The 23,217-nt window shown below is 42.3% G+C and overlaps 4 protein-coding genes across 5 annotated transcripts; 3 read left to right on the top strand and 1 right to left on the bottom strand.

Annotated features, from left to right (window-relative positions):
• Nucleotides 1-135: 135 nt before the first annotated feature.
• LOC6614063 (general odorant-binding protein 99a) lies at nucleotides 136-764 on the top strand. Its single transcript, XM_002038481.2, has 2 exons — nucleotides 136-247; nucleotides 311-764. Exons 1-2 carry the CDS (start codon nucleotides 191-193, stop codon nucleotides 689-691), a joined length of 438 nt encoding a protein of 145 aa, XP_002038517.1. The 5' UTR covers nucleotides 136-190; the 3' UTR covers nucleotides 692-764.
• Nucleotides 765-1,458: 694 nt separating this feature from the next.
• Nucleotides 1,459-3,430, top strand: LOC6614062. Its single transcript, XM_002038480.2, has 2 exons — nucleotides 1,459-1,545; nucleotides 1,980-3,430. The coding sequence occupies exons 1-2, from the start codon at nucleotides 1,495-1,497 to the stop codon at nucleotides 2,658-2,660; spliced, it is 732 nt and encodes a 243-aa protein (XP_002038516.1). The 5' UTR covers nucleotides 1,459-1,494; the 3' UTR covers nucleotides 2,661-3,430.
• On the bottom strand, nucleotides 2,702-4,450 carry LOC6614061. The gene is made up of 3 exons (XM_002038479.2): nucleotides 3,951-4,450; nucleotides 3,558-3,887; nucleotides 2,702-3,177 (listed from the first exon to the last, which is right to left on the bottom strand). Exons 1-3 carry the CDS (start codon nucleotides 3,999-4,001, stop codon nucleotides 2,830-2,832), a joined length of 729 nt encoding a protein of 242 aa, XP_002038515.1. The 5' UTR covers nucleotides 4,002-4,450; the 3' UTR covers nucleotides 2,702-2,829.
• Nucleotides 4,451-11,422: 6,972 nt separating this feature from the next.
• On the top strand, nucleotides 11,423-22,993 carry LOC6614060 (protein obstructor-E). Of its 2 annotated transcripts, none has more exons than XM_032720749.1 (5): nucleotides 11,423-11,601; nucleotides 17,356-17,565; nucleotides 17,705-17,893; nucleotides 17,960-18,170; nucleotides 22,526-22,993. In XM_032720749.1, exons 1-5 carry the CDS (start codon nucleotides 11,559-11,561, stop codon nucleotides 22,578-22,580), a joined length of 708 nt encoding a protein of 235 aa, XP_032576640.1. In that variant the 5' UTR covers nucleotides 11,423-11,558; the 3' UTR covers nucleotides 22,581-22,993. The 2 variants fall into 2 exon arrangements, with proteins under 2 accessions (XP_032576640.1, XP_002038514.2); XM_002038478.2 differs by lacking the exon at nucleotides 22,526-22,993 and adding an exon at nucleotides 18,609-19,132.
• Nucleotides 22,994-23,217: the final 224 nt, after the last annotated feature.

The raw sequence follows: 23,217 nt of genomic DNA, 5'->3' as shown, positions 1-23,217 counted from the left end.
ACGCAAAAGCAACTTTAGCGAGACAGTTAACATAGTTATACTGTTGCCAACTCCGGTCCACAATCTGGTCCGACCCGAGAAATTCGTGTGGGCCGTCGAGCGAGAGCATATAAGATAATGGAAAATCTTGGTGCGACTTAGTCGCTAACCCGTCGGCACATTCGCACTTGAGCCCTCGTCCGAGCCAGAAATGCAGTCCCAATCCCTCCTGCTGATCTCAGCCGTTGCCACGTTGCTGGTGGCCCAGGTCAGTGCCCAGTGGTTGCCCTTGCTGATGGAGGTGACTCCTTAACCTCGTCTTATTTTGCAGACTACGGCCAAGTTTCAGCTGAAGGACCACGCCGACGCCGAGAAGGCTTTCGAGGAGTGCCGTGAGGACTTCTACGTGCCGGACGACATCTACGAGAAGTACCTGAACTTCGAGTTTCCCGCCCACCGGCGCACCAGCTGCTTCGTCAAGTGCTTCCTGGAGAAGCTCGAGCTATTCTCGGAGAAGAAGGGATTTAACGAGCGCGACATGATCGCCCAGTTCACCTCCAAGAGCAGCAAAGACCTGTCCACGGTCCAGCACGGCCTGGAGAAGTGCATCGACCACAACGAGGCCGAGTCGGATGTCTGCACCTGGGCCAACCGCGTCTTCTCCTGCTGGCTGCCCATCAACCGCCACGTGGTGCGCAAGGTCTTCGCCTGATCTGAATGTGATATAATACACTGTACGTCTTAAAGGATAATGTAGAAATAAACATTTGTAGTTTTCAGATATATTTTCTTTTGTATCACTTATTGAATTTAAAATTTACCTTACAAAGAAGTGTTTTCCCCTGTAAATACTTCCTGATGTAAGTACTGAATACAATTTTAGGTATTTTTTGGATTTTTTATCTATGGGTAATATAATACTTTATGGCACTAGTTAATTAAATATAATGTGACAATGCGTATTGGGAACAAGGAAACTCTGGTACAATTAACATGGGTGCAAAAATGCTCAAAGTGTGGCGATAATCAATGGCTCCGTATGATGACGGGTCTATTAGATTTTTTATAGCTCCGCAAGGGAGGGGTCTGTTTCGCCCCACCCTCCTATACGTAACTTATTAAATCTAAAAAACCGCGTCAGCATTTTGAATAATTGCACAGCAAATAACCTCCCAGCTTTAATTGCGTTGCTTGATATAATTTTCCCCCACCTGTTCAGCTTTCTAAAATCTAAATCGAACTACATAGTACGTACCAAGTACGTACACATACTCGTAGCATGTAGCCTAAGTAGAACTGACCTAGACCAAGGCGATCGGGCCACGTGCTGTTGCGCTACTCTGTCCAGTGCATCCACATCCACTCTCTGGCGGATGAACTGGCATTCGTTGACCCGCCGACGTAATCTCGACTCGTTGATAACCTCCACTCCACTGCATCGTCGGCGCTGATCATTGACTCCGCCCGGGCGGATGTTTTCGAAGCTAGTTCAGTTTGTGCATTGCCCGCAGAGAGATGAGTTCCCCGCGTGTGGTTCTAGTCAGCCTGTTCCTGATCTGCAGTCAGGTGAGGCGGCACAGGATGCAGAAAAATCCTACCAAATTTTTCCAAAATTCTATTCTATTTATGCTGCTTGTATACTTAAGACAAGCACACTCGACCAAACAATAAGTGCTACGATTATATAAGAAAGTGAACGGATTTAATTTGACTTAATGGAGACCCCCGTGTTTATTTTTACCTGCATATCTATTCTAAAATAATCAGTTCAAACGGTTCAATATATAGAGTAAATAATAATAATCTCGACAATATTTAGTCAAAGACTCTTATCAATACAAGACTTTGTTAGTACGCCCCACTGAAATCTTTAGTAAAAGATTGTGCCATTTGAACACAGCTTCCTTATATAAAAAATATAAAGATAGGAAGGAGACTTCTGGCTAATTTGTTAAAGCTCACTTTGAAACCAACAAATTAAAGTGACCTGTGCTTTGCAGGCACTAGCTGACCTTTCTGGTGATGCCCAGACTCTGGAAAAGTGCCTGCGGGAACTGAGCTCGCCGGAGAGCATCGCTGGCGATCTTCAGAAGCTGGAACGGTATTTATCTTGGACGCGTGAGGAGGTTCCTTGCCTGATGCGCTGCTTGGCCAGGGAAAAGGGCTGGTTTGACGTGGAGGAAAACAAGTGGAGGCTCAAGCAACTGACCGAGGACCTGGGCGCCGATGTCTATAACTACTGCAGATTCGAGCTGCGCCGGATGGGGTCCGATGGCTGCAGCTTCGCCTACCGGGGACTCAGGTGCCTGAAGCAGGCCGAGATGCATGCGGGCACCAGCCTGAGCACACTGCTGCAGTGCTCCCGTCAGCTGAACGCCACCAATGTGGAGCTGCTGCAGTACAGTAAGCTGAAGTCAAAGGAATCCATTCCCTGCCTCTTTCAGTGCTTTGCGGATGCCATGGGCTTCTACGATCCCGATGGAAACTGGAGGCTGGAAAACTGGAAGCAGGCTTTTGGGCCTTCGGGAAATGAGGATCAGTCTTCTGGCTCAGACTACAGTGGCTGTCGGCTAAGTGGGACTCAGCGGCAAGAGGCGTCAAGCAAGTGCTCGTGGATGTACCATGAGTACAAGTGCTGGGAGCGAGTAAATGGGAATAAGTTAGTGGAGGACAACGAATAGCAGTAGTATTAAATTAATGGGACACTGGTCAATACCAAAAATTAATAAGCACAATGTAAGATCTATATATTTCCAAATGCAGAGATATTCTTTGGATAAATGAAAGCATATTTTTATCATTGAATTAATATGTAATCTTACATAAATTTTGCTTTACAAAGATGGCTACCTAGATGGCCATCGCGTAGCATGTGAACTGTTTGTAATATGTGGCACATCGGTCCTTGCCACGCTGCCGATGGCATGTCCTTATGCGAGATCCTTTGGCCGGAATGCCCAAGTTTCGCTTCATCGCCTCCAGTTTCCAAAGACGCGTTTTCTCCTCGAAGATGTGCAGCTTGTCCACGAAGCACCGGGTGAAGCACGGAATAGGTTCATTGACAGGATTGTAGGCGAAGGCATCGAAGCTCTTCCACTCGTCCTGGTGGACATCCTGCAGGCAGTCCTTCATTGCATTCTTGGCTGACGGGGAGATGTTTGGCATGTTGTCGATAACCGTGAACGGGTGGCTTTCCATCTATAAAAAATTAAGTAATGCAGTGTAAATACGCATAAATAGTAACCTTTAAAAGCATAAACAATATTTGCTGTACGATCGATTTCCTTACTCACCTTGTGGGAGTGCAAGAATTTCGAATTTTAACAGCAAAATAGTAAAATCAACATGAAAATTTAATCATTTTTCAAAAGTGCGAAAGTGGCAGAATTGGTTGGTTTGATAATAGAATAGAACCTGAGTAATAAATCTGTACCTTCTAGGTTTAATGGTTTGCGATGTGTAAACATTTGTATGGACGGTCAAAAGAACAAACAGAGAGACATACTAGGCTTGGGATCCTGATCTGGCATCTCGTTACATCACCTGTAGAAATCAGTGAAATTCAAATGTCTACTCACGTTGGTGATGCAGTGGAAGCCCTCGTAGGCATGTTTGCAGCTGCTCTCGCCTGACGCGAATGGCAGTTCCAATTTCTTTCGGCAGGCTTCGTAGACGGGTCTTCCAAAGACTCCCACAATACCGTCCTTATTGAAGCCCGTTAAGTTGTTGTAGAATTCGAACATCTCGGACAAATAACAGCGCGTGAAGCAGGGGATTTCCTCGTAGCTTTCCGACCATTCCTTGAATCGTCCTAGACGCTCGGCGTTTTCCACAGTAAGTCCGCCATAGTTTTGGATGCATCTGTTGATGGTCTCGCCTTCGTGCTCCAGTATGGCCAGGCCTTCGTTCTAACCAGTATTTTGTATTAAAATACTTTTCAAAAGTTTCCAATCGAAAGACTTTTTACTCACAAAAGTAAGGCATAGCCATAATGCTTTTAATATTCCACTCCTCATCTGCATTGCTAAACAATTCTCAATTTTCTAGTAGTTTCCTGCACGTTCTTTGCTTGATTAAATACTGAAGCTTCAGCAAAAAAATCATCTACCACCTCGCTGCTATTAGGCATTGTACACTTAAAGAAAATATGGCAACAACTGGGAATGAAAAAATAATGAGGGCTCCAATAAACTTAGAAGGAACTACAAGTTTAATACTAATTAACTATCCATAAAAAACATTCTCATATATATTATTTATGTTCACTTGATGCCTATGTCGGATATAGTACAGTTTAACTGATTTTTCTTTGTTCTACTTAGCTGACTAATCAGCTACTCACTTTCCGGCTCATTTATTTTAAAAGAAAGGCAAATGTAGCTTGCAGTAAATACAATTGTTTGCGGATAAGGCTTATAATATACATTTTATGAATTAGTTGCTGAGAAGCTCTGTACGTAATAAATACTTTGCAAGAGAGGCTTGTAAAGCATTTATTTATACTTGTTCTTTTTTTTTTTTTTTTTTGGAGTAACTAATTCTATTTATTAAGATTTCAAAAGGAATCGTTCAGTAATTCCTCTGAACTTAACCTAATGTGTGATAAATATAAATGAGACCAAGTGGTATCTTAATTATAAAGTACAAAAGAAAATGTAATATGTTATGTTATCCTCCGGGTAAGGAGATCGCTGGGGTGTACCCTCTTCAGTCTTCGGAGAGAGATGGGATCAGCTAGGATAGTTGCTAGTCTATTTAATACTTTAAAGATTTATTTCCAGTGGTCTCCTCTGTCCCTACTAATAGATAACCCCATTTTCGACTCCCTCAAGTTCAAGACGAAGCTTCCCAAAAGTCGGCTGATAAGAACGCACTGATCAAGGTGCCTCGGTTGAGTTTTCGAACCCGATTGCGCAAAGAACCTCCGCGAAGATTACGCAACTGTCACAGATCGATGGCGATGGGCCAGCTGCTCTGTTGCATTTTTATTGATCAACACCTGCCAACGGGGCCACAGAAATAGTCACTGGGATGGTGCAGCTATTGAATGCCGTTAATTGATTTTGTGTTTTTGTTTTGGCATTTTGCCCGGCCACTTGTCGGGCTTTTAATAATGTCTTTTCTGGTCGGCCGGCTTGTAAAGGAGCGACATCGTCCCACTTTACGCATTTTTGAGCAACCGGATTCGGGTTTTGGATACCGAGTTGCGGTCTGTCGGTGAGCAAAACATGTTTAACAAAACACGTCGCATCATCCCAGCTCGATGAAGAGGTCTTCATCGACGCAATTGCAAGTGGGCAAAATAACTTCAAAGTGGTTCTGCCAGATCGGCCAAACAGTCAACACAAACAACCGCCGCTGCTTCCACGAATCCGAGACACGGAGAAAAAAGGGCATTAAGTTTGAACTTATATCTTAACTATTCCGATATATCTGCAATATTTTTACAATCTTTTCACCAGGAACCCATGTGAACCCGTATTATTTTGGCTTGGTTCCGTTCGCGGTTCGAACCTAACCAATTGATAAGGTTCCGGTCTGTGAACCGGTTCGCGTTTATGCTAAAACGAGATTCCGGTTCGATTCATTACTTAAACAATACATATAGAATTTTTGAAAATAAACAGTAATTACGTTTTTATTCTCATTGCATAAACAACATAGAAGTGGAGTAACAGCAGAACGGGAAAAGGTTTTTAAAAAAATAAATAAAATATAAATCGCTCCTATCTGGGTTTTGCTTTAAAAAATTATTTAGTTGACTTCTTGCATTTGAAATGTATGTGTTTTATCAGAAAAATATTACAGCTATTTATAGGCAATAATTGAGTAATTTTTATTTTTGCAGCACTTGGATTATTAAGAAAAATTTGTTTCCGTGGACGTTTCCCTCACAATTTCTTTGCAATGACCTTGGTTCGTTTTCTTGCGTGTTTGGCCGTAAAATTATAAATCCAGTTTTCGATTTCCTCTCTTCTTTCACTCTCGCACAGTCGCAATTTGAACAAATTTTCGTTGTATAGTTAATTGTTTTTCCCCGCCGCCAGTTAGCAGTTGCCAAACGGCTTTCGATGGGGCAACCGTGATGACAACGATGACGACACAGCCCAGCACCACCACCATCACCATTACCACCGAGCCACAGAAATCAGAGATCAGAAATCAGAAATCAGCACTAGCAGAAAACTGGACTGTCCGGTGGGAAGATGCGTTGCAGTCGGGCCTGACCTTTGGCAATTCGAAATGCAGTGAATGCAACTTTGGCAACGATCGGTGTGCGATTTCAAAACGATCCCGAGTCGGTGTTTAGCATTTTCTGAGCATTGAGCTAAGATTTGAGCATTGATTTGAATAGGTTTTGAATACATTTTCAGGCAGGGCTGCGACCTGTCGCATTAATTCGGCTTTCTTCGCCGCCAGACACAGCTGAATTTATTGAGAAGCTGGAATTTCAAAGCGCTGCCTTTGTGTCCGAGTTTTCAAGGTTATAACCCAGTTTCTGCCAGGGCGCGTTCATTCGATTCGCCGCCGCGTTGTCTTCTTTTTGGCAACAGTGTTTTATGGTGAGAAAGAAACTGGCACTGAAACTGAATCTGTATCTGTATCAGAAACTAAACGAAAATGAAAATCGAATTTATTCACCCGGCCTTTTGATAAAAACTGAGATGATTGGGCGATAACAATGGGCTGTCCTTGGCTCCGTTGGGAACGGACCGAACTTGCCCCTAAATGCAGGCCAGCTGCGTTTAATGACATTTACAAATTGGGCCTGGCAAATATAATTAAAAATACATCAGGGTTGTGCAATTTTCGGCACATTTCGCATGCAAATCAAATCTCCACTTAACGGGGTTGCTTCTGCTTTGCAGCTTTCAGCATTTCGACTACTGGCTTATTTGGGATCTGGTTTCGAGGGTGCCAGTGCCACGTGAAATGGCCATAATTAAAAATACATCTGGGCGGCATGTGGATTTTATGTGTGTCCAAGCTGCCCCGAAAACAGTACCGCAGCCGAAATCGAAAGTGAGCTGGCGAAACATTGAAGAAGTCAACAACCTGTGCGTGTTTGTTGCCTTCAATGTGGTGCAAAACACACAGCTCATTAACTTGGCATCTTAGGTGGGAATTAATTATGCAGATTTATTCATTGTGTTGCGATTTCAAGTGTGGTAAAATGCAGCCCGCCTAATGAAGGTGTGTGCTGCCAATGATGATGATGATGATGATGGGTTGATGGGATGTTGGGATGATGGCTTTTTTATTTTGGGCGGTGGCTGTGCCCAGTTCGGTTCAGTTTTTGATCTGACAAATTAATCTCCGACGAAATCGGCCGGGCTTCCGCCCTGGCAGAAACATTAGCCTCTGGAAGTAAGCACTTTTCAACGGATTTTCGATTTTGAAAGTGAATTTCACTGATCATTGACCTCGGACTGTGGTTGCGTGTAATCGGTCGAGACCGAGGCCTGCCACTTGGGGATTACATAAATCCGAAATTAGTTAATAAATGAAAACTGTGAGCTGTGAAATGAGAAATAAGAAACAAGAAATGCTTTTGTCGATATATTGAAATCACGGCGTTACGTTTCGATAAAACGCTTTGCTGCTGCAACTCCGGCTGCAGTTTTTCACTGACCCGCGGCTTTCGATCTACGTTCATTCAGTTGGCCAATGAAATTGGCTTATGTAAAATCACTGCCATCAGCTGCCATTAACGTAGTGACATAAAAATTAACGGAAGACAAGGTGAGCAAACACTTCACTCAATTTTCAGGCCTGCGAGCAAAGTTAAAGTTTGTCAAATAATTATGTTGTTGCTAAAATTATGAATTACTGCAGAATGGTCATATAATCCATGGCTCCAGCGTTAAGGTCACCAATTAACACTGATTAAAACGGATGACTCGGGACTTAGCTTAAGTCATTTTCAATGTCTTTTCTAATCACTGCGACTATTTTACAAGCATTCAAAACAGTTTTTAGAATTTTTTAAATCCTCAACTGTCCTTTTTGAAGCTCGAAATTATAAAAAAATTGAATAAACTGCTAAGTACTTTTAACGGCTAAGTTTCCAATAAAACTTTATTACAAAGGAGTTTAAAAGCCTAAAAAGTCTAATATTATCTAATGTTTTCGTGGTTCTTATATTTAATTTTTTTAGTCGCTTTTACATGTAAGTACAATATAGGAATAATTCCATGGAATGAGATATATTTGACTATGCCGCTAAATACAATTTTTTTTATTAAAGTGTGAATACTTTTATGCTTTAAAAGTTTTGCACTTTTACGCAAACAGTTAAACCTGGAATACAGAATAGTCATACACCTTTTCTCTTGATCAATATCTTCTCAATCTTGTCAATTAGTATTCCCACTGTAGATATACAGTTTTCCTTGGTCATGTTGGCCTAGACCTTGCAACTAGCCTAGTATATCGGGCATTTGCATGTAACCTTAGCCAGGCTCTATTGCTCTATCCATATATTACACAGTCACTCCACCTTCGCAATTGGGTCGAGACATTCCGATTTTAATGAAGCGGCAATTGCAGGGGGACACATATAAAAAATAGGTATAATTAAATGGAAGGCGTTCTAACGGGTTGTTAGTGATTCAAAAGATTCCAGTCACGAACGCGACTCGACGACAAATTACCGTTTCACAAATGCACTTGCCAAATACCCAAGAACCCGCTTAGCCAAATAAGCCAGACTAAAAATAATCCAGCGATCGCAGCGTATTCACAATCACTCAGGCAACGAATATATCTGTAAGCTATATCTGTATGTGTGAGCTACAAATGGCATGCACTTACCACGTGTTTTAAGGAGGAAAGGGGCAAAGGGAAGGGAGTGTGTGGTTCAGGCCAAACAACTTTTCTTCCGCGTTGCACATGCGATGGCGATGGCGTTTGCAGACTACTACAGACTACAGACTACATACTGCATACTACAGACTTCAGACTGCAACCGCACCCACCCACAAATGGCCCGCTAAAATCAACAATTAAAACCGCTCACAATCTCCCGCCTGCATCTGATGCAATTTTAACATTTTTCGAATGCTTTTTTAATTTTGCGCTCGCAAATTACTATGATAGTTTCAACTGGACAACAGACAGCAGAGTTTCGAACTGGCATAATTTGGCATTCAATTGGATGGCTACGCCTCGCTGCAAAAAATGAAGCTAAACAAGACCCACGAATACAACTGCATGGCAACTAGTTTCTAAACGTACAAATATAGAGATAGAACCCGAAAAATCTAGGCTCTGGCTCCTGAAACAAAAGAAAGAAACGCTAACTGGGCTATGAGTAACCACTCCGAACTGCTATTGAAAGCGAAAGCATACTGGCAAGGTAGCAGGCTTATTTTTGCTGCTTTTGCTACAGTTGGGGCTGCTGTGCCGCTTTTGCACTTCTGAAACTGGTTCGCCGTCTGGACATGTAGGCAGCCAACTTAAAGTCTTCTAGCCTCCACTTCTATAACACCCAGGTCTAGCCAACCCGACTCGCCCGAACTCGACTGAACTCGAACCCTCCACGGAAAAAAATTATCGACCAGAACCTGTACAGACCACGTTTTGACCAGTCATTGGTCAAAATTCACATAAAGGGAAAATTGGTTACCTCAAACTACATCTGCAAAGCTCGCGAATTGTTGTGTATTTTGTTTGAGGAATTTTCAGATACTTGAAATAGCCAAATCTAATTTATTTTGAATTATTATCGAAATAATAATTACAACCATTTTACTGCTCATTAGACACATCAGTTATAGCAAATCTGTCTAAAATGCCATTTAAAACAGAATAAATAAGAAGAACATTAAGCATAAGATATTTAGTGATTCAAAATTTATGGTGGACTGTAAAGTGTTTTTAGGATCCAACTCGGTGGTTCTTCATTGTAAGATTTATGTTGTAGGTAGTAACTGATTGCAAAGTGGGCTGTTCTCCTCACACCTTTAATAAAATTAACCGCCAGAGTCTAAAAGTTCATCCTTTCACATTTTTTCTCAGTGTTCCCAGATCGACTTGCCATCATCGTCAGCTGTAACTTTTTTGCCGCAGTCTGTGAGCTGGCTGTAATTTCATATTCTTCCTGCATTCCGAAACCTTGAATCACATTTCTTGCTATTAATTGCACACATTTTTTTGCGATTTTCCTTCTTGCCACTCGAAGGCGCCGCTGAGTGGCTGCCGTTGGCTACAACACATCCAGCAAACAGCAGCCGCAGCAAAAACGACTGGCTGGCCTACCTTTTACTGGCACGCACTGCATTCGAGATGACGGCCTGTTTTAAATGCCAGCCAGTTGAGTGACTATGGGCTAAATGGCTCTCTTTTGTTTACTTTTATTTGCTAGGCGGGGCGCGGCGCTGGATATCGGTGCATAAATCGATTTGCATTGCCGGCCACCGGTTGACCATCGCATTAGGAAATCAAGCTAATGGAGCTGATTAAATTTAAGCCAAACAGCCAACGCGGCGTATACTCGATTTCCATATCGACTATGAAAAACTGTACATTTGGTGAGCGAGCAGTAATGCGCGATACTGTTTAAAAAGCAGGTACTTATAACATTTAAATTAATTTCAAATCTAGTTAAAAATCAAATTAAAAACATGATATCTGTCCTACAAAGTGATTGAAAATTAAATTAAAGTTTTAGTAACTATAACAGAGATAGCTTTTATCTCACTTAATATCAAATAACAACAGGAGAAAATGTTCAACTCCAGTTATCCATTCTATTCCGTCCATTATAAGTCTTATAATTCATAGGAAGCAGATGCAGCATTTTAATCTAGAAAATAATTGATAAATAAATGGGTATTATTATTAGTAAGGTGAAGTTCAGTCATGAATATATAACGACATAACTTTGGGATTGCTAGATGCCGTGCCCTAGCCGTGATTAGTTGCAGATACAAATTGAATGCTAGTTGCGCACTCACACAATCGCACACACACACACTGTGCTGTGAACTTTTTCAGGCAAAAATTCCATTTGCAACCCCCACCTTAAAAAAGTACATAAAAAATATGAAAGAAAAGAAAAAAATGCAAAGCGCAGGCAGCCGGAGTTTGAAGTAAAAAAAGATCAATTGACAAATGGTTTGGGCCACAAAACAATAGACGCCGACGTCGACGGCGACTGCGGCTGCTCTGCCGCGTCGCTGCCTGCATACCAAACAGGTAAGCTGAGGTAAATAAAGGTAAGCTAGGTGGGAAAGGCCAGAGAGAGTGAAGGAGAGAGGTTCGCCACGCAGCGAGCGAAAAGCTGGCTGCTACGAATACCGTTGCAATGCCGCTGCCCGCGGCGACGCAGAAGCCGACGCAAGCGCCGCTGCCACGACGACGACGGCGACGTTAACGTGTGGATTGTTCGCGACGTTGCGCATGCGCAGCGGTATAAAAAGCTACCGCTCGACGAAAACCACACACATTTCAAGTCGCGGTGCCAGTGGAGCGCAGTCAGTTCAGAGTTTTTGAGCTTGAGTTTCAGTCTCAGTTTTTTCAAGTGCGGTTCCGTCGGTCCCGATCCCAACTAAAATACAAATAACTACACTCGCAAAATGAAGAAGTTTCTCGTGGTGTTTGTGGCATTATTCGGAGCCGGTATGTATCTTTAGCTAGCTAAGTGAAATGAAGAAAAAAGAAAGAGGAGCGGCCAGTGGAAATTGCTTTTCCGCTTGCGCAACATGAAGGACACTTGAGTGCTGAATATCAGTGTGCAAAAATCGAGAGTGTGCTTGTGCAACGACGGGTAAATCAACTATCACTGCTCCACTTTTACCAGCGATCGAAGCTAAAACTGAAGCTGAAACCAAATCGAGATCGAAAAGCGAAAAGCCAAACGCTAAAAAGAAACGAAACGAAACGAAAAGCGAAGCCAACCAGAGGGAAATGCAATTGAGCAAGTCCCAGCCCAGGCTGAGTTTTCCACGCAGATACACAGTTTCAATTGCGATGCAGGGTATCTGTATCTGTATCGGTGTATCTATGCATCTATGCATCTGTGCATTCGATTCGATTCGGTTCGATTACATTACCTCATCGGAAAGCCTTAAAAGCTGCGAGAGGTTACAACAGCGACGATCGTCTGGCTCCGCTGCAACTCGATTGCGAAATTGGTATCGGTGAGGTAATCGATACCAAGATTCGAGCTGCATTAGATAACCAGCCAGCGCGCAGCCTCGGATTTTTAACTCCAGTTTCGAACATGCCATAAGGTGTGGTCAAGTCGGAATACGCCAATTCTGACATTGACATTGAAAAGCACTTTAGACAGACAGCCGCCTCCTCAAAGATGAGATACAACTGGGCTAGGCTGGGGAATTTCAACTACGCAACTATGTAGCCACTCCCCGAAAGCCAAATCCAAACCCGTTCGTTTTTTGGTTATTCAACCTAAAAATGCTTGCGAATTGCGTGCCATGCATTTTTTCTGCCAAGTCGTGCATGGCCGTAAAAAGTAATTTCGCTACTCAATTTAATTACCAGCAATTTCCAAGTTATTAAACTTAACAACAGATAATGGGCCCATATTGATGAGAAGCCGCCGAGCAGCACTGTCAAGTTCAAGTTAGCATTAATTATGCAATGGCACTCGCCAGTTTACCTCACTCAAGTCCACTTGAATGTCTGACTTTAAGGCCCGACTTCCCTTTAAGTGGTCGAAAATGTTACAACCAGGCCGCTAATCGCGACGATAAACAATTTAGGGGGGGCAAAGATTTCCAAAAAACGAGAGCGCGCACAATAAATTTCCGCATTCGACTCTTGATTATTTTTCCCTTCTTGCGGTTCGGTATCGAAAACTAACACCAACCGCAGCTGGAAAAAAATGTGGCCAAAGACAAACAAAATAAATTGTGCCATTTTGCTGTTTTTTTTATTATTTTTGCTATTTTTCTATTGCCACACAGTCACGCCTGAAAGGTTTTTATTTTGTGGCAACAAAATCAAATGAAAAGGGCCGACATGCAACTGGGCGTGCCGAATTCTATAGGTTGCATTAGGCCAGGCCAGCCAGCACACGCGCTCGGCTATCTATGCTGATTTATGGCCAACAGCGGGGAGGGCCAAAATACAACGCTTTTAAAACTCAATTTGCATGCCACTTTTGCCCGGGACCGTCGTGCTTTGAAAATCAATTTTTCTCAAAGCGCCAGCGTCGATGCGTTAAATTCGAAATAAAGTCAAACATATTCAGCGGTAAATGCACAAAAACCGGCTAAGTCTTCTTGGGCCAACATATTTATGGCCCGATCTATGACAAGACTCAGCTATTGAGGATATCTAGTGACACAGACAAGTTGGAAAACATAAAAAATGATTGAAAAAAAACAATGTAAGTCCTTTAGATTGAGACTCATACTTTAACAGAATTAGTTGAATTTATTGCTGCAACACAATTTGACTTATATTGATCGTGTCTACAAGGCTTCGTAAACTGTGCTACGTCACTACTTCGACTCCCTGCCACACTGATGTAAAATATAACATCTGTTAAAAAGAAATTTGAGATATTTAAATGGTACATAGTTTTCATATATTTTCGTTTTCGAATACATCATCGAATCGGTTGAGTATCTTTTTGCGCACTTTCCGGCCAACACAACAACATCGCTACTATCAAGTAATAGACAAACAATAGACCGAACAATCCAAATACAGATTAACCCACATACGGACAGCCGGCCCACAACAATGTGGGCAAATATTTAAATATCATTACGATGTTGTCGGCGCAGCGTATGCAAAAACAGTTTTTGGAAGACGGCAACATTTAGCGGAAATGCTCGAGTGCCGTTGTTGCCGGGCAAATGTAAATACCTAGCGGGCCAAAGGCTCCCCATAGAAACGTGCTTAAATGTCAGCAATTTTCTTGATTTATACGGCGGCGATGTCTTGCCAGACAAGAAGACAAACAGCGATAAAAATAACACCACGCCAGCCGGAGTTGCAAACAGCCCGGCAAATGATAGATACACACTTGTTCTGCCGAGTGCCTCCAAAAGGGGCAACCTGCGACTCTGACTGGGATTGTGGCTGCAACCGCAGTAGCAGGAGCAGGAGCTGGCCGCGATTATGGGTCCGGGTCCCTCATAATGCCTTCAAATTTGCCTGCTGGCATGCCAAATGCTAGTGGGTCGGGCCTGGCCGGGCCGACCTCCGATCGGGGTTCATTGCTCTGATACTGGTATTTATTGGCTGACAACTGAGTTGGCCGGCATGCGATGGGAATTTGTCATCATTTGCCACGTTACGAGTATCTTCCCGGCAGGACGACCTAAGATATGTAGCTCGAGATTGCGGAATGCAGATAAAAAGCAGAAGTATCGATACGTTACGCATCTAATTACGGATTAGGGCCATGAGTTATTGAAAAGCACGGGCATTTGGTTATTTTGCTAACGCACTCATTTGATAATTTTAAATTATGAATTAATTTGCATCTTGACAGTGTCTGTCATTTGAGCAACACATAAATTAATTTCATTTAATCGAGCACTGCGGAGTTTGTAATTTGTGCCAGAGCTGTGTACATTTTTGGTTAATTAAATGATTATGTTAATGGACGACCGGACGTACGAATGATAAACAGCGACCGGGGTCAGCCAATGCCAATGGTGTGCAATCAACCAATAAGACCAACACAAATGTCGGTTTAACTGTTAAAATGTCAATAAAAATGTATTATTTAAATGCACATAAACAGCCACATAGACACCCATCCGCATTGTTTGCGCCAAAGGAGCAAAAAATGTAATTAAGCGCTCCGCACTGATAGATAAACCAATTATGGCCGAACAGTAAATTAAATGGCCTGCCACACCAGGCAATCAGTCTAACTAGCTTATAAATAATTCGCTGGCTCACGTGGATTGCAGTGCAGATTGTGCCATATATGTATCAATGTATGTACTCCTATGCAGCACTCGTACACTCAAATTGCATTGGCATGCCGGTCAAACTATTTATTTCCAAGGTGCGCCGGGCGGCACCGCCGAGAACAAAAGACGCCCGATTGCCAGACTTCAGAGTGGGTTAGTAGTCGGTCTAGAATCTGGCCGAACCGGTTCCCAACGAGAATGTGGGCTAGCTGGGCTCTTGGCTTTCGTTTTCGTTCGTCTTGCGGTCTGCTCGAGGCTAATTTAGCCGTTATGTCATGTCAACAGAATCTCAGCTCTTGTTAGATAATGGAAAAGTAGCGCGTGATATGGTTAGATGCTATCGGTTTCAGGCGAATTTGAACAGAGTGTTAAGTATGTGAGTCACTTTGTGGGCTTGACTTAAAACTTTAATTTTAACTAAAAGCTTTTAAGAAAATACCATGAATTCTCTAGAAAACAATACGATTATCAAAACAACCCGTTCCTGGAAATCTTTTAATACAAAGTAGTACTAAATATAAGAGCCAGATAAGTCACTTATAAATGTTGTTAAGGGGAAGTTTTAATTTAAAAAAAAAGAACATAAAGTCCTTACTATACTACTGGTAGTTCCTTGCCTGCTTGCTGCCACATTAGGCTTGGCAAAATATTGCGCATACGCACTGCGCACCAGGTGTCTCAGTAATTGCTTAGAAAACATGTGGCCAGAAGCGCACACAGCTATAAGTGCACAATCATCATGTGTACACAGGCATTAGGAGTGCGGTCCATTCCTGTGGCCGCTGCAGAAAGCAACTGGCCGGATTGCACTCATTCCGCACAGTTGCAGGTGAAACAAAGTTGTTTCGCAGATGGAATGGCGAAGGTTGCAGCTGCCTGGCTAAGTGCTCGCCAATGGCCGTCCTCGAACCATGAAATGCCCGGCTAATTGATGTCGCAGACTAATCACGAAAGACTCGAAGAACGGGGGTAATAAATTGGAATTCCTTGAATTTAAAAATTATAACACACCCGAGTGTTGCGATATTAAATTCAAATTTAAATTGTGGCTGCGATCAAACTGCGTAATTAACAAAATTACAATAAACAAATGCGAATCGCAAAACGTAGACCGAGTAAACAATCAATGTTTTTTGCGACTCCGAGTTGGCTAAATGACTGCCTAAGCCAACCATATATGTACGTATATGGCAATACAGCATTTATTCGCTAAAAATAAATACGCAGCGAAAATAACAGTTTTAATTAAAGTCCGCAAATAATTTTGTGGGAGCCGCAGTTTTGATTTATTCGAGGCTGTTCATGAGCGCCGAATCTGCGCAAATGTAAAATTTGATTAGTTTACACACAAAATGAAAATTGCATGTTGTTTATGCAGACCAGCGAACCAGTTGATTTTTCTATGTTTTCATTCAATTGTTGCATTCATGTGGTTTCCCAGGCGCTTTGCACCTGCTTTTATGGCGCCCAACGAGAGTCCCTTTTGGCGCCCCACGTGGGGCCTGACCATGGACTTAGCCCACGGCTTAGGCAATTGATGCGCACTTTTGATTGAACATTGCGCATTGGAAATGAAACGTGACCGCAACTCTGCGGCTTTTCAATTAGATTATCACACACACACACATAAACGGGACACCCAGCGGGCGAATTTCTTTTCAATGCCAGACTATACGTGGGTAATTATTTTTTGACTGCTGCCATTTGATTATCCATCCCAGATATATAGAAAATGCCGGCAAATACCGCATTAGTTAGATGTACAAATGCAATTTAGTTCGTTACGCCCTGCGGTTGCATTGAGCTCAGCTTCCACAAAAACAGACGAGGCCGCCGACGGAAGAGGAGAGGGTATAAGTCCTTGGTGGCGCATTTCAGGTGCTTCAACTCCCTGTCACAGGGTTCGCTGTAATTCCATACCCAAAAACGAGGGAGAGTAAAGCATCGCACGAAACAAAAGTAAATGCAGTTGGCCCTGAGCTGTCAGCGATCTGTGGGTGTCTGCGACTGCTGAAAGTTGCCTTCGAGATTTATTGGCAACCGTCGTCTCTCTGTCAGGCATCAGACTTTTTAAAGTGAATGCCTTTTGGGCCACATGACAAACGGTCGTGCCCAACGTCATCATCGTCGAGCTCGTCTTGCCGTCATAATGATAATAAGCATCTTGGATACGTGTGTATCTGCATCTGCATGGCTTGAGATTCCTTAATTCGTCGGCGCCTTTCCTTCGAATGGCTCTTGTACGTTACACACTTTTTCTGGACAACAATGAAAATAGAATTGCACTTGGCTACGCAAAATTAAAAATAAATGGTTCCCATTCCCTACACCTATCTATACAAGTGTTGCTCAGAATTATAACCATTATTGAACCAAGCGCACTTCTCACTTTTTATTCTACGCTACTTAATTGTATTGAATTCTATGTTTTTGCAAGTTTCTTATTCCCACCTTTTCATTGCATATTTTACAGCTGTGGCCCAAAGTAGCTTTAAGTGTCCCGATGACTTTGGATTCTATCCACATGACACGTCCTGCGACAAGTACTGGAAGTGCGACAACGGCGTTTCCGAGCTGAAGACCTGCGGAAACGGTCTGGCTTTCGATGCCACAGACTCCAAATACCTCACCGAAAACTGCGACTATCTGCACAACGTGGATTGCGGCGATCGCACAGAGCTGGGTAAGTTTCAAGTAAAATAGGATTGATATAGAAGTCATTTTTTCTACTGCAATCGTAAACAGCTTAATGAACGCTAAATTTGAATAACAACTTCTTACCATACACATTACTCATGAAATGTTATATTCCCATTGAGCAGAGCCCCCAATCACCACCCCCCACTGCTCCCGCCTGTACGGCATCTTCCCCGATGAGAACAAGTGCGACGTGTTCTGGAACTGCTGGAACGGCGAGCCCTCCAGATACCAGTGCTCCCCCGGATTGGCTTACGATCGCGATGCTCGCGTGTGCATGTGGGCTGACCAAGTGCCTGAGTGCAAGAATGAAGGTGGGTTCGACAATCCAACAGGTGCTAAGAGACAAATAACTAACTATGACTATCTCCTGATTGCAGAGGTGGCCAATGGATTCTCCTGCCCGGCGGCTGGTGAGCTGGCCAATGCCGGTTCCTTCTCGCGACACGCCCATCCCGAGGACTGCCGCAAGTACTACATCTGCCTGGAGGGCGTGGCCCGCGAGTACGGATGCCCCATCGGCACAGTGTTTAAGATTGGCGACAGTGATGGCACTGGCAACTGCGAGGATCCCGAGGATGTTCCCGGGTGGTAAGTTTAAATCTTTATTTTCAATATCTCCCTAGGCCGGCACTGTTTTGATGTGTCTTGCTTTGCACTCCGAACGCTAAAATAAGAAAGGTTAAGAGGTCATCTTGCTTTTATCTGGGGATACTGGGGGATATTCGCCTTAGTTGGGGACAAATGCTTCGAAACTGTAGGCACTCGTACCAATATGAAATCTAAAGAGTCTTTCAGACACCTTTAAATATCCTTGGATATGACATTTCGATGTCCAGCATTCTGAATCTAGTTTGAGGTTTTCTGGCACGCTTACATCACTTAGAACCTATCACCACACAACATCAATGTCTTAACTTTTACTATCCACTGTCTATACTCAACACATATCACAACTACGCCTCACTTATCTATATCTCTGGCCTATTCTTACATATCTCTTTACCTTGGTCCCATTTACTATTACAGTGAGGACTACTACGGCGATCTGGATTTGAAGAGCATCCGCAAGAGCGAACTTCTAGCTGGACTGAACAGTGAAGGTCGCACTAAGGGCGCGCCAAAAACCAAAGCTGCCTCCTCCTCCTCATAAACATAACATCTACAACAAGAACCTACAACTTTAACAACAATAACTAAACAACAACAGCAACTATAACAACAAAACAATACAACAAGATCAATCTACTCAGATACCCCGTTCCCATCCTGCCAAAAATCCCCCACATCACAAATCAGATGAGATTCAAGAGATATAATACTCAGCCTCAAAACGAAATTCGAACCACATCAAGAACTATTTTCCTGCCATTTTCGAACTTCTCAGTTGACTTCTGTATTGTGCTTCTAATTTATGAATCTATAAATCTCTCTCGTTTCGTCAAACTTTGCTGTATCTTCATGTTTCCGTTTTCAACAAGTATAAAAACATATCGAAACTGCCACGCAAATTCAGGCTCGAAGAACTAACACAAAATTTTGTAAACAAAATATAGAGAACATTGAGGAATGAAAGAAATCGTTCAATATGAAGCGTAAAATTTAGAGATTTGTACATTTAAGTGATCCTTGTTTATAAGATTATAATTTTATTTTATACATAAAAACGAAAAACAACAAAAATATATAAAGAAAAAAAAACAATACATTTCTAATTTGTTCTGTCACTTCCATTCCTATTTGAAAGCCTTTAAACACATTAAAGTGCCTTCAACATTTTAGAGAAATCAATGATAGGTAGGTTAGCTTTTGTTTTTTTAATGAATGATAAACGGCGTACTTGAATATTTTTTAAGTCTGCTTCCCTGCCAAGTTTTTGTGGAGTCCAAGTTATTCTAATTTAATGTTGGACTCTTCAAAGCAAAGAATTTTCGACAGATCCTTATAAAAATGTTTAACACAGCAGTAAGTATCGTTTGTTTAGTATCCGACTACTTGACAATATCGATTTTTTTCTTCGTCTGTCGTTAGAGTCTGTAAATAATAAGTAAACATAAAACTTTGCCAGTCATATTTGCGGCAAATGGGAAGTTGGCTGGCATTTCGAGGCGACCAGGAAGTCTTTGCCTTCGTCGCCGTTGACGTCTTTTCAAATGCACAAGAACTTTGTTAATTATTCATTAGATTCTATAAACAAAAACGCGATACAAAAACTTTAAATGAATTTTCAAATTATCAACACAATTGCAGGCAGAACCAGCCATACACACAGCCTTACAAGTAGCGAAGGGAAATGGAAAATGGGAGCGGGAAAAAGCAAAGGCAAAGGGGTCAGGGGACAGGGGACAGGGAAACCGTGGGCAGTGGCACCTCGATAAAGGTCCTGGAGGGGCCTGGAATCGGGTAGGGCTTCCTTTCGCCCCCACTAACTCATAAAAGCTGGCAACTTTAACTTTTGCCTCTGTGTGTGAATGTCTCTCGTTGTATGGGTGAACCTGGGCTTGTGTGCATTTATGGCGCACTAGAAAAAAGTTTTAAAACTAATTAAATAAAAATTATAAAACTATACAAACTCGAGGCACAAGTTGTCGCAAAAGGACATTTTCTGCTCTCTTCTGTCTGTGTGCGTGTGCGCGTGTATGTGGCCGAGCTGTGTGTGTGTGTGTCGCATAAGCTCTTTTTGGCATAGAAAAGCCGCGTAAAGAGCTCTCGGAATTTTCGGGCAAATATGAGCATAAAGTCGCCTGCATCCATTCAGTTTGATGTTCCTCTTGGCTCTTGGCTCAGCTCTTAGTGCCACTAGCCACTCCCCGATGTCCTTGGTCCTGGGAGCCACACACCGACCGCTGGATGTCATCTTTTACTTTAATATATTTTGGAATGCTCTCGTTGTGGCTGCGGGCTGGCAGTTAAGTGCAGCAAGTAAGCAATCTTCAATTAAAAGTTGCTGCTTTTCCCATTTCGCCATAAGAATCCTGTGTATCCTGCTTATGTTTGCGGCTAACTCAGCTTAGACCCAGAAAAAAGGGACTCAAACGAATAACGCACAGCGTACATACAAGTGTTTTATAAACAAAAAATGATTTAACTTCAACAAAATTACACCAATGTCCAGAACTAAATTAATTGAATCACTAAGAGAAAAGTTTGTAGACAAGCATTTGGTAAAAACCAAATGGGTAAACGTTTAATCAGTAATGAGTTCTGTTTAAATATGCATGGTTTTGAACATTATAGAGGTGTAAAAGTACTCAAAAAATAGTATAATTTGTTGCTAACAGGCTGTCCAAGATTCGTGTGTAAATGGACCCACAGAACCAAAGCAAACTCTGCAGTTGTTTTCCTTGAAGTCAAAATACACGAACCTCTTTAAAATTTAAAACTTTGGTAATTTGATTCGTAATTGCCAAACCTATTTTAAAGTTTTGGTTCCAAGGACCAGCTGTTGGCTTAAATTCTCCGTGCACAAGTAGTAACTGGGAAGCAGTCTCCGGCCAACCGCAGTGCATACACGAGATGGGGAAAGGACTGACGAACAGGCACTGTGTGCGTAACATAGTAACTCTTGATGGATAATAGCCAACGGACTGCTCTGTGAGGATGTCCGCCTGGCAATGAAATCCTTTTAACATTATGACTCTAATTAATTTTAATGATGATATAAACGCAGAGGCAGAACATAAACTAGAGAGCTGAGGAAAAGTTATGAGTTGGCAACGGCTTTTCAATACAGTTTCATATATATATAACGGACAGGAGGCGGGGATCAACAATCGGACAGTCGAGGGATCCATGGTGGCCAAGAAATAGCCGAAAAAAACGAGAAACGTAAATAGAAGAAAACAATTTTGGACCACTAAACAAGAGCCATATTTTGCAGCTTACGCCCCCGCACTGGCCATTCCCCTTACCATCATGATCCGCATCTTTATCAGGGCAGGAATAAGCCGCTACATTTATGGTGCTGACTTCTCAACAAGGACCCAGAGCTGTCCTTGGTTTTTGGTCAATTCCGTTTAATTTAATTTAATAGCCTTGCGCTTTTTGTCATTCGCTGCCCAGATCCGCAAACACAGTGCGCATTTTATATGTTCGAGTACACAGAGAGAAAGGGAACGTAGTCATATATAGTTTTTTGATTTTTTCCTTTATAAAAAATGTTCGTTTGTAAAAAACTATATTAAAAGCGCCTAGTTGTCCACATTGATCCCTTCCTTGTCCAAAGTAGTTCATATGTACGAAGAAGTTAATAGTTAGGATCTTTTTTCCAGTGTAATGGACCATGGGGGGTGAGGGGACATGCATGTCCTGGTAGCAAAAGCGTGCCTCGCCTGCTCATCGCCATCACACTTGTCCTTGTTGGCTGCGCTTTAAAGGCAATTTGTTGTTCGCTGATAATGTTGTTATTGCGGCCAGAAGGCAACCCATCCAGCTAGCGTCTTTTAATCCTTGACGTCCTGTTGCTTTGCTCTGTCTCAGTCTCCGTCGTCCTTTTGCCCCCCGTTCGCGCTATTCCATTTTATCTGGCCAAGCCACAAATCCTTGTGAGCGGGCTGAGCCCCTCTCGTCGTTCGCTGTGCTCGTAACAAGATTTTAACAATATTATTTTTAATTACGGTTTTAATAAATATTTCCTTTGTCAATTTACAACACAAACCGGGAAGCTGCTCGGGGCTTAAGAGAAAAGGCGGAGGGAACAGAAACAGGAGTTGGACACATAAAAATAAAATTCTTTTCGTTACCTAATCAAATTCTCCTGACTTGTTAACCATGTACATACATGGCATAAATTCCTCGGAGCGTGACTGGCAAGAGACAAAACAATTTAATTAAACAAATCAGAGCCGGACCAAGGAAACCTCTGAAACGAAAATTTCCCTTTGAATACTATTTAGCAAGAATTTGTATTTACCATATTTAATGCTTCCCGTTTCTGCTTTTTACAGCGAGGATTACTATGGCGATGTCGACCTGAAGGCTCTGAAAAAATTGGGCTTTTAAGAATACAGGCCCATAGAACACACACAAAATTTAAGTCACGGCAGTTGAGGCCTGAAAGTCACTGCAGAAAGGCAAGAAGAGAGGCGCACCAAAAGGAGCCAAAGGATGACGAAGGATCAGAAGGAAACCACAATAACAGTGGGCTTAAATGCTTGCCACACGTACACTCAGAACAATTTTCGAGCCTGTATAATTGAGGAGTGTGCTATTCCGGACAATGACTTTGACAAAAAATTACATTTCTGTTTCAATTTAGTTCATTCAGTTACAAAGGGTTTTGAATATAACAAAAATAGTTTATATCTTGAGTCAAGCATGTAAAGTGAGAGATTTCTCACAGTGCAAATACAGAGATACACAAGCACACAAATATCACCATAGGCATAAAAAGTAAAGTATGCGCTCAGAATACATATGTAAGAATCGTAAAGTTTCTTTTAAAGACTGACCACAGAATTGCCCCAAAAAACAAGCCGATGGACAAATAGTTGAAAGTGCAATTGAGCACCTTTAAGTTGAAGTAATAATTAAAGTATCCAATCACATTAGCTCTGGATTGAATACCCTCTTGAGTCGTGGGAATTCCAAGAAACCTTTGATGAGCCGGCGGCGAATTCCGCGTATTCCACGATTACCA

Source organism: Drosophila sechellia, chromosome 3R, assembly GCF_004382195.2.
Source record: "Drosophila sechellia strain sech25 chromosome 3R, ASM438219v1, whole genome shotgun sequence".
Classification (NCBI taxonomy): Eukaryota; Metazoa; Arthropoda; class Insecta; order Diptera; family Drosophilidae; genus Drosophila; species Drosophila sechellia.
The sequence above is the reverse complement of the archived record's forward strand: the minus strand, read 5'-3'. Positions and strand labels throughout refer to the sequence as shown.